Raw genomic sequence first — 10,177 nt, forward strand, 5'->3', positions numbered from 1 at the left:
ATCGTGCGACAAATTGACATCAGACAAACATCATGCGTGTTAGCCTCCCACTCAACCTGAAAAGTTACATACTAAATGTGGGGCATAGTCCTGGAAAAAACAGATTGTGGTACAATGAAAATAGCAAGAAAAGATCTTAGTGACATCAAGTGTGTTTCATAAGTTCTACTTAACATTGCAATACAAAAAGGAATTTTAGTACTCATAGCTATCAAGATCATGAATGAGAAATTACAGACAAAACATTGATACATGATACCTAATGAGCAATCAGCGATCACCAATGAACAATAGATTAGATTTTTAACACATTCCGGGAGAAAGAGTCCAAAAATGAATGTAATAGGTTCACATTGTGGCTTCACTGCAAGAAAAGTATCAATAAAGACAAATAAGAAGTGTTGAGGTAAGATTGGACAAAGTGTGAGGTAAACATTTTTCTCATATTTACATACACCACATCAGACTTGACATCATAGAATGGCTAATTCAAAATAATAAAAAAAAAAGGCTTCAGGCCGTTCTCCAATAGAAAATAAATTTTCAAATAGAAAACTAAAACTGTTCCTTGATAAAAAAGCAAGTTAAACTAGTGAAAGATTGAACAAGAATTGACGCATACTTCATGTACTTGTCAAAAAGTCAACATAACACAAGTGCACGAGTAATAGTTCATTAGAAAATGGCACAGGGAGCAGTTGACATTTGGGAGCTTTGAAAGCATACTTAACAAGTTCCAAAATTAATTTGAAAGAGATACAATATTATGGTCAACTGTTTTTCTAGTTAGTATTTTCTTTGTCATGACTTCTATCTCTACAGAATGACACACAACATTGTTAGGAGCTAAAACTAAAACTCTGAAATTAAAATCTACAACACAGCTTGTAAGCGGATTGAGCCCTTTGAAAAACAAATGTTTGGCTTTGTACACACAAAACAGAAAAACAGATTACACCAAAATAAATATAATCCACTGTTAGTCAATAACACAGGCCACTATCAAGAGCAGAAAAGAAACATCTGAGAACACCAAGGTACGAAGATGATTTAAGGGTACCAAGGACATTTGGTACCAACTTGCGAGTTGCTCAGTGCAAGCAACTCACTTATCATACTGAACTTGCTACAATTTATAACTTATCATTGCAGCTAGGTACATAATTCGAAGTAATAAAATCTGCATTAAAAAAACCCTCTTGGTAGGAAAATCAGCATACACACAAGGAGACCTAATACAGTAATTGTCAGTGTTTGAGACTATTTTGTCCTAGCGTATCAAGTCAATAATGTGCAAACATTTCAGAAAATTGAGACCATAGAGAACATTGATTCCTAAATTATACGTACAGTATGCTGAGATGTAAAGATGCTTTTCTTTACAAAGCATTGATGGTATATACAAATATACAGCCTTAAGAATAACATAACTTCAAAATGAAGTCTATCAGTCTTTCAAAAACCTCCTGAATAATTTACATCTCCTCAGCAGTACCGGACCACCCTGACTATAACTTTAAAAAAAACGAAGGCAACAACAGTCTTATTTAATATTAAGAAAACCATGAATATTCCAACAAAACTTTTCAAAGTTCTCTCTAAAACGATCACGATTACAACGGTTTTCTCTTGGTCTTGCACAATTATCTAATTCAATGGATTCGGTTAGGTTTGTGAAAGCTGTTGCTAATCTCTCAGCCACAGAAGGATCTGGTTGGTTGTGCAGAAGTGTTTGGACTGCTACTTTGTAGTCTTCCTACAACAGAACAGGTAAAACTCTTGCTTCAGAGCACATTGACAAAAAAAAAAAAAAAAAAAAAGAATTCTACAAGAGAGAGGTAATTACTCACTGGAAAACAGCAAATCAGAACAAAGAATGTTGAGCCTACAGCAGACTGAAGCTCTGTAGGAACTTGATCTGACAGGATTAGGTTTAAAAATATCTGAAATTATAAAAATGATAATCATAAAAAAATGTAGCCAAACTACTCCAAGATAAACCAGTTGAAAAAAACAAAAACAAAAACATGATTGAAACTTACACCGAGAAAGGGTTGAAACGCAATATAAACTTCACTTCCCTTCGGCACATTTTGAAGGACGCTAGTGCCAAAACTGTGTAAGAAGCTACAACTTAATTCCATAATTTCCTGACCGAAAGAAACCAAGCCAACTTCAACTGAAGCTAGCATTCTCTTAAGAAGATCAGATGGTAGGGAACAAACCTATAAACAATAACAAATAATGATCAAGAAATAATGATTAATAAAAAGAGAAATTTTAAAAAAGCACAAAAAAACAAATACAAGATGAGCAAGCTATGGCACAAGAAACAATCATTTACGTCTCATACCTTTTCAGGTATCATCATCACTATATACATTATAGTTTTGTAATACTGAGTACACAATTGTGGGTATTTAAGGAGGTCTCCTGTCATCAATGGCATGATTATGTTAAGCCCATATATTACAACATCAGATGCAGCCACACCAGGTTGCTGTGTTTCAGGTGATGCTGTTAACAGAATTCAGGATCCAGCTATCACAATTATATTCAAGAATCTTTGACAGCATTACTAAAACCCATACAAACATGAAGTACTTACAAGATGTGTACAGATCTAGATAATCTTTGGACAGCAGATTCCTTAAGAGTTGGAGAAGCAACAATATGTCTCTGAATGTTTCTTCTTCAGAAGCCTTCTCAAGGGAGAGACGATTTGTATTCCATTGAGCATAAGTTTGAATCGTTTGCAAACATGCATTAAACATTTTTCTGCTCTCTTCCTGCAAAAATAAGTCACTGCTGTGAGAAAAAAAATTACACTGCTTGGCAAGAGTGGTTGTAAACTCATTAGATGGTTAGGATCACTGCCAAATTTTGACAAAGAACCTTCTATGGTCAAAGGTGATAAGCAACAGCAAGAGTGGTGACATAATCAACACAGTCCTCCAAAATTATCATGGTAACATTTTCCGTATTACCAAGTAACCTTGTGCAATTGGAAACTCTAGAGCGCTTTGCTGGTTTGTCCACCCTACATGATGTTACACCGCGCCGGACGTGTTAAGGTCAATAAAAAAATAATTCATTAATTAGGAAAGAGAACTGAGTGAGGCAAAAGCAAAAATTCTGCTTCAAATAAGAGATGCGGGTGCTAGAAAGTATTGCAGATTAGCTTGTCAATTGGTAATAGCACAGTGAATCTAAGCCCTCAATTGGTCTAATCTGCAAAAAGGATACAAACTAAACAGAGCAGTTTAAGGAATGTCTTTCTAAACTCAACAACAACCAAAGATTAGAGGATCCCTGCTCCGGGTTCACGAGCCAGGCCCTAACTTGCTCACGCAGATGCTTGCAAAAAAGTCCTCTAGAACGCAGCCTTCCGTCTCTTAACGTTGTTGAGTAGTATAGCTTATAAATCTTTAAATCGTGCGACAAATTGACATCAGACAAACATCATGCGTGTTAGCCTCCCACTCAACCTGAAAAGTTACATACTAAATGTGGGGCATAGTCCTGGATGAGTTGTCGGCACAGTTCCAAGCCCTGCCGTTTGTCTTCCTGGAAGACATAAATGACATTTGGAGTTCTTTAAGACTCCAAAAAAAAAAAAAAAGGAAGGGAAAAAGAAAATCTCTAACTAGGGTACTTACGAAAAGCAAACAATATTAAAAGGACTTTATATATTCCCTAGGCACTAAACATCACAAACAGAAACAAAACAAAACAAAGAAAATAGATGCAACAAACCTGATCCAAAAAACTGAGTATTTGTCGAGCAGATTCCACATGCAACTCAAGTATGAGTTCAACAACATTTTGATAGTTGTGGTAAAGTCCTATTAAAGTTGAAAATTCAGATAAAACTGGAGCAAGGTACTGAAAAATAGCCTCTGCAGTGCCACATTGAGCTCCTTGAGCGACACCTAAAAAGATTCAGATTAAATTAGATTTGATAAATGAAAACCATGTTGAGTGACAGGGGATCATAAATTAAGAACTGACCGATAAAGTGATCTAAAATTTCAATAATGGCTGATTTGACACGTTCTTCGTGATAGTTTCTAGCAAAGCACTCATGGCATACAATACTCTTAAATCTATCTTGTATAGGTTTGAGAACCTGGAAAATATAGGTTAATTTTTATATATTGTTTTTAACAATATATGCACAAGTTCAAAAAAGACAGAGGTTTAAGGGGGGAAAAAATCATAGATGGATAGAAAACATACTTGATTCCAGTATTCAGCTCTATTATTTTCAGGTAGGCCAGCTGCTGCGAGGATAAGTGCAGCATACAGTCCTCTCTTGGCTTGCTGTGGCAGTGTTCCCTCAGGCAAATTTTCTTGCAGATGAACTATGTTTAGAATACCCTCAGTTTTTAAAACACAGGCTGCCCTAAACACAAAGATTCGCAATGTGTTAAACACTTTAGCAAGCTGAAGCAGGCATCAGAAACTACAATTTATAAGGGAATGAGACGACTTACTTTTTTTTTGTGGAGACCATAGATCTAAACATAGCAACTGTTTCCTTTACAAGTTCAGGTTCAGCATTAAAATATTTCAAATTGGATTCAATCTTTCTTAGAAGAAAGTTAACAGTCCAAGTGGCCCCTTCAGTATCAGCACCAAAAGCAGTCATAATAGCCATGCTCATCTGAAATGCACCATTTGTTGTCTAAAGTTTTTGACCTCATTAAGACAGAAATGAGAGTGATAACTAACAATGTTTACCTCTGAATAGTAAGTTTCAACTGGAAGCAGGTAGCATCCACACCATCTCTCCAAGCACCACATAAGTGAACGTCCAACTTCTGGACTAAGTAAATGTCCCAATTTAGCTTCAGCAGCCTTCTTTTCTACTTCACAGAGTCGGAAAAGAGCTGCAATGAGTCTGATAATGTGATCTGAAGACTGTTCAGCTCCAGGAATGTCCAGTATATGGTGATCAGGGGAAGCCAGAACTTTCATAGTAGTGTCTATATTAATCGAACTTGATTGAGATATACTGTGCTTGATTATCTCACTTGGAATCTGTGGAGTTTCTCCTTCACTGTCCCAAGTTATAACATTTCCTAAAGGGAAGGAAAAAAGGTAACTTCTGTATTCTATTACTAAATTTTGAGAAGCGTTAAGAGTAGCGTACAGAGTTTGGTATTCTACCTGATATTAAAATGAGCCAGTGAATGTCTTCACTAAGGTTGTTTAAAATATTTGAATCACTTATATGCATTGCTTGTTGGCTCATGCGCTGAAGCTGTCCGTGCAAACGACTTGTACGTTCCTCCAGTAACTTGCAGAGTAAGGGCAGTGAATGCCCAGGTACGTGTCTTCCAAGTGCACCAAGGGACTGCAGCTGGTCCTTGAACTTGGTTTGATCATCCTCTTCAATTTCACCTATCTCTTCAGCTTCAAGCTCATGGCCCATACCTCTCGTTCCATCAGGTGGCGATAAGTGACACTTAAGGTAGGTGTTGAAAATCTGAATGCAAAAATCTGGGGGAAAGACACTTGCCTTCCTTACTATACCAACACAAACCCCCAACATGTGTTCAAAAGCTTCCATGTACAATGTGTCTTCAACATTCATTGACTCTTCAAGAGCTGCTCCCTCTCCAAACTGGCAAGTAAGACGAGTGAACTGCTGCAGAACATTTACTAGCAGATCTTGGTTAATGTCTGTGAGCCAGGAAGGTGATGCACATAACCACATCTTGCGCACCATATTTGAGATTCCAAGAGCTTCTCTATCTAATATTTCAACACTGAAAACAGATGAAAAATAATGCAATTATTCAAAGGACAAAGATAAACATCAAAAGGATTGATCAATGAACACAGACTAAGAAACACACCTTGAAATAAGATTTAAAAAGCATTGAATATACGCTGTGAGGTAGGCAAGTTCATCAGATTTTGATAAAAGTATTTTGCCATGTAGAGATGCGAGCTGAACTAAGCAGGTGAGTGCATGGTGGGCTAGTTGAGGATTGTCTCGAACGTTCCAATAGATCTATGTGAATTGAGTTTATAAAGTATTATAACAGCTATTTACCATAGGAATAAAAATAATTGGTCACTTGGGTTACCTCAAAAAAGATGTTTGGCTGCAACAAACAACTTTTCCAATTCATGGGTGGACACAGCGAGGGGTTGTCCCCTAATTCGTATCGTACTTCCACTAAGCCAGCGAGCTTCTTAAAAAGCGGTAAACATGATCATTAAGGAAGATATGATTATTAAACACACAAATCTCAACAAAAAAAGCATAATTGACATTATAAATTTTTAGCAAAGGATATGTCTTCTTGTGGTAAACTGCCAGGTCAAGACCCCCTCCAAAATGGCTAGAAGCTGCTTCATGAGCACACACACGGTATTGTTGAAAGGCTTTTCTGCTTTAATTAATTCAGTAATAGCTCGAAGACAAAACTCAAAAATGCGCTTCAAGTCTGTTGACTGCACGTGAAAGAAAGTGAGTCAAAAATAGTAAAAACAAAGTTCAAGAGTATTAACCTTTTTTTTAAAATATATTAAATTTAACAAACCTCAAAATTCTTTTTCACTTTATAATGTACTTCATATCGCAGCCCTATGTCTGCTGACTTCACAGTGATAGCATGCTCCTGCATGATTGCAAACATTAGGCTGCAACCTAAAACTTGCTGTAATTTGGTTAAATTATGATGAGGACTGGACATCTTTCTTATTTATACGTAAATGCATGTATAAACTGTATATATTTAAATATATGAAGGGTTTATAATAATGAGTGTAACTTACCCTGGGTAAATCGCCACTCATAACAAGCATTTCAATTTCATCAAAAAGTTTGGTACGCTCTGGAACTGGCACAATTAGTACACTACTGCGTCTTTTAACCATTATGGCAATTACCTAAAATCATTAAAAAAATTATAAAAGAAGTTGTCTTTATTCTACAAGTGAACATACTATTATGGGCAACTATAAAAGCTTTAATTCAGATAAAGTTTAGTTCTTGTGGAAGAATCTCACCTGTAGAATTCTTTCCCGCACAAAGGCAGCGAGAGTTGCGTTTTCAATTACATAACTTAAAAGATATTGCTGAAGTGATTTTATTTCTTCGTCAGTCAAGAGAGACCACTCACGAAGCACAGCTTCTTTGACCAGTCCAGCAGCTTCAAATAAAACATAGTCTACTTTGCTGGTCTCTGCAATCCAAAGACATCATACAAATAAGAGGGGAAAGAGGTCAAAGAGATAGTTATTCTAAAGGGTGTGATGAACAACATTTTAAGACCTACGGAGAATATGTTTGCAGAGTTCATAAGGTGATTTAGTTTTCCGAAATTTCATGAAGACAGCTTCAGCAGCATGGCGTTGCTCTGATGTGACAACATTGGGAGCTGCCTGCAGATCAGAAAGAAAAGATAAAATAAAATATGACACGCTTCACCAAGATGAACTGGATATTAAATGCAGGATTAATAAAACTGAAAAGAAGATTAGAACTAATACATAACCACAGCCAAGTACAAATTATAAAGAAGAACAGTATTAAGAAAAAGAAAGGGAATCACAAGACAACCTGAACAAAGCTTGCCAAATAATCAAATTAATTCAATTTAATTTTTAAATGATGCCAATTGAACATTTCTTGTGTGTTAAACCAGGGTTTAACTCCACTGAGCTTGCCACTCAGGGAGATAGGGCTTGAACATACCAACATCACACGCGCGGCGGCCTCGAGCTCCTCGAGAATGTGGTCTCCCATTTTCGAAATTCTACGCAAATAAACCAGAAAGGACAAAATAACAGTGAGTAAACAACAGTTCACTTTTCATTCGGTTGGCCATTCACCGAACGACTGTTGTGTGGCCGCTGTGGCCGCACTCAGCTCCGCTGCCGCCCTGCTGCTACACTGCTACCTGCGTTCAGCGCGCTGTGACGAGAGAGAACAAAACAAAGAAGAAGAAGCCCTCTGTAGCGAGCCGGCCTGGCCAAAGCAGTTCATGGTGTCTCAGGTGCCAAACTCGAAAAAGAAAGGAAGAAAATGATTCAGCAGCTCATTCAATGTCACTCGTTCAAGGCCACCCCATAGATTTCGATTAGCCGGGCTGCCCATCCCATCCGAGTACTGTCCAGTCAGTTGTTGTGAGTTGTTGGCCGTCTCTGTGATTGGTAAGCACTTACTTTTTGACTCCAATCTTCAAGTCTCCTAAATCAGCGACCATGCCAGTGAAAGCAGTGTGTGTGCTCATCGGTGAGACCGTCAAGGGAACCGTCAACTTCGAGCAAAGTGTAAGTTTTTTTTTCAGAATATGAGGAACGTTGATTTACCGATTTGTCAGTATGCTTTACATAAAGTCCTTGTCATCTCCAGGCGGATGGCGCCCCCGTACAGGTGTCAGGAGAGCTATCCGGACTAGCTAAGGGACTTCACGGCTTCCATGTCCATGAGTTTGGAGATAACACAAACGGTAAGTTGCTACCTTAAGAACTTTTCAGATATCTTTAAACTCAAGTTGGTTCCTGTTCTTGATTTTGTGCTGATTCATGCTTCCACTTTATTGTATGGATAACTCATTTATGTGTACAGGCTGCACCAGTGCTGGGCCCCACTTCAACCCTCTGGGCAAGGAACATGGAGCCCCCACCGATGCTGTTCGACATGCGGGTGATCTTGGAAACGTAGAGGCTGGAGCTGATGGTGTGGCAAAGATAAACATCTCAGACAAAATGATAAGCTTGTCAGGGCCTAACAGCATCATTGGCAGAACTGTTGTGGTATGTGTGATTACTTTATGACTTTCTGAACTGCTGTCGAATACCTTTTCACTACTTAAAACTATGGTTCTGTGCAGGTTCATGCTGATCCCGATGACCTGGGCAAAGGTGGCCACGAGCTAAGCAAGACTACTGGTAATGCCGGTGGGCGCCTGGCCTGTGGAGTGATTGGCCTCGCAAAGGCTTAATCAAACACATGCATAGCTGTATATTGCCCACACTTTTAATTTTAACCCATTACTATCTTGATTATAAATGTTCTCCAAAGTATTCATTCCACCCAATGATAGATTGAGTTCTATTCTTTGGTCTCTAGGGCAATGTTAAAATCAAAATGTACCTGTTTCTAAATTAAAGTTTTACATAAACAATGTCCTTAAATCCTTGCATTTACATAAGATGCCTTTATAAATGAGGAGACTGTCAAAAATTGACACAATGTAACACAGTGCACACCTTTAATATTTGTTTTCATACAAGAACAACCTCAAATGCAGCTCTTAAACTCTTTTCAGTTAAATTTGAGGCAGTATGTAAATCATGCTGCCCAATTCAGACACAACCTGGTTATGCAATGCCATGCCTAGAAGCTAATGACTTGGAGTCAGCTTGTTTAAGTCTATAGTCATGCTGACGAAAGAACGCAGTTGCCCCTACCTTCACTACGCTTTCCAGCCAGTGGGTGAGCTGTTCTTTTGTCAGACGGACAATACCATTTGTACCTACATATTGGACCATTTATGTTATAGACTATGTAGCTTGCACTTACATGCAGTTAGTAATAAGCAGCTCAGACTGATTTGGCTGCTGTGCTTTCCCATTCAGGCCCAGCACCAACCATTCTCTGCACTGACCTATCTTATGAGCATTATGTTCATGCCTTCAGTACTTTTTAAAATGGAACACATTACAATTTCAGACCATAAACAACTTAAAAACATTTTCAGAATAAAATAATTACTTTTAATACATATTGTCAGCAAAAGTGGAAGTGTACATTAAATTTCATCCACAAAGACTCTACAATTGATGTACAAGTTTTTTGTTTTTTTTCTTCCTTGTTTTCAAAACAGTGGGGCTGTACTAAGCAAAGCTACCCAGTGAGCAATGCAATATCAGACCGATATCAAAACGACATCAGATATCAGAAATTTGTCAGTTTTTGCATCAGATTGATAAAAATGTGGTCCTGAAATTGAAATGTTTCTGATCACTGATATCGTTCTGACATCAGTCTGACATTTCATTGCTCACTGGGTATGTGCACACAAAAAAAGAAAATCAAAATCAACTCTTAAATTCAACATTCAAATATTACAAAATACATTAAGTAAATAATTAGATAAAATAAGAAGTTTATAATGTGAAATCATTTCAATTTCATGGTAACAAGTAATAA

General features: G+C 37.5%; 2 protein-coding genes across 3 annotated transcripts; one reads left to right on the top strand and one right to left on the bottom strand.

Moving 5' to 3' along the window:
- Positions 1–100: 100 nt before the first annotated feature.
- Positions 101–7,940, bottom strand: LOC113211222 (exportin-4). Of its 2 annotated transcripts, XM_052264811.1 has the most exons (20): positions 7,852–7,940; positions 7,715–7,775; positions 7,296–7,401; positions 7,027–7,202; positions 6,793–6,906; positions 6,558–6,674; positions 6,312–6,468; positions 6,099–6,217; positions 5,865–6,022; positions 5,173–5,774; positions 4,744–5,084; positions 4,497–4,666; positions 4,240–4,405; positions 4,012–4,129; positions 3,757–3,932; positions 2,609–2,789; positions 2,354–2,517; positions 2,043–2,225; positions 1,851–1,943; positions 101–1,756 (listed from the first exon to the last, which is right to left on the bottom strand). In XM_052264811.1, exons 2-20 carry the CDS (start codon positions 7,763–7,765, stop codon positions 1,544–1,546), a joined length of 3,405 nt encoding a protein of 1,134 aa, XP_052120771.1. In that variant the 5' UTR covers positions 7,766–7,775; positions 7,852–7,940; the 3' UTR covers positions 101–1,543. The 2 variants fall into 2 exon arrangements, with proteins under 2 accessions (XP_052120771.1, XP_052120770.1); XM_052264810.1 differs by having other exon boundaries at positions 7,715–7,913.
- Positions 7,941–8,086: 146 nt separating this feature from the next.
- Positions 8,087–9,159, top strand: LOC113211210 (superoxide dismutase [Cu-Zn]). Its single transcript, XM_026429519.2, has 4 exons — positions 8,087–8,292; positions 8,375–8,471; positions 8,591–8,778; positions 8,856–9,159. Exons 1-4 carry the CDS (start codon positions 8,224–8,226, stop codon positions 8,964–8,966), a joined length of 465 nt encoding a protein of 154 aa, XP_026285304.1. The 5' UTR covers positions 8,087–8,223; the 3' UTR covers positions 8,967–9,159.
- Positions 9,160–10,177: the final 1,018 nt, after the last annotated feature.

Source organism: Frankliniella occidentalis, unplaced genomic scaffold, assembly GCF_000697945.3.
Source record: "Frankliniella occidentalis isolate FOCC.00 unplaced genomic scaffold, Focc_3.1 Scaffold21, whole genome shotgun sequence".
NCBI lineage: Eukaryota > Metazoa > Arthropoda > Insecta > Thysanoptera > Thripidae > Frankliniella > Frankliniella occidentalis.

Bases quoted from the DNA above. Each gene is read 5' to 3' on its own strand.
- LOC113211222 (XM_052264811.1), bottom strand. From the start codon at position 7,765: ATGGGAGACCACATTCTCGAGGAGCTCGAGGCCGCCGCGCGTGTGATG. The intron at 6,907-7,026 runs GTGAGATTCTTC...TAATGATTTTAG, and splicing joins TGCGGGAAAGAATTCTACAG to GTAATTGCCATAATGGTTAA. The intron at 2,790-3,756 runs GTTTGTTGCATC...TTATTTTTGCAG, and splicing joins TACTCAGTTTTTTGGATCAG to GAAGAGAGCAGAAAAATGTT.
- LOC113211210 (XM_026429519.2), top strand. From the start codon at position 8,224: ATGCCAGTGAAAGCAGTGTGTGTGCTCATCGGTGAGACCGTCAAGGGA. The intron at 8,472-8,590 runs GTAAGTTGCTAC...TTATGTGTACAG, and splicing joins GTTTGGAGATAACACAAACG to GCTGCACCAGTGCTGGGCCC. The intron at 8,779-8,855 runs GTATGTGTGATT...GGTTCTGTGCAG, and splicing joins TCATTGGCAGAACTGTTGTG to GTTCATGCTGATCCCGATGA.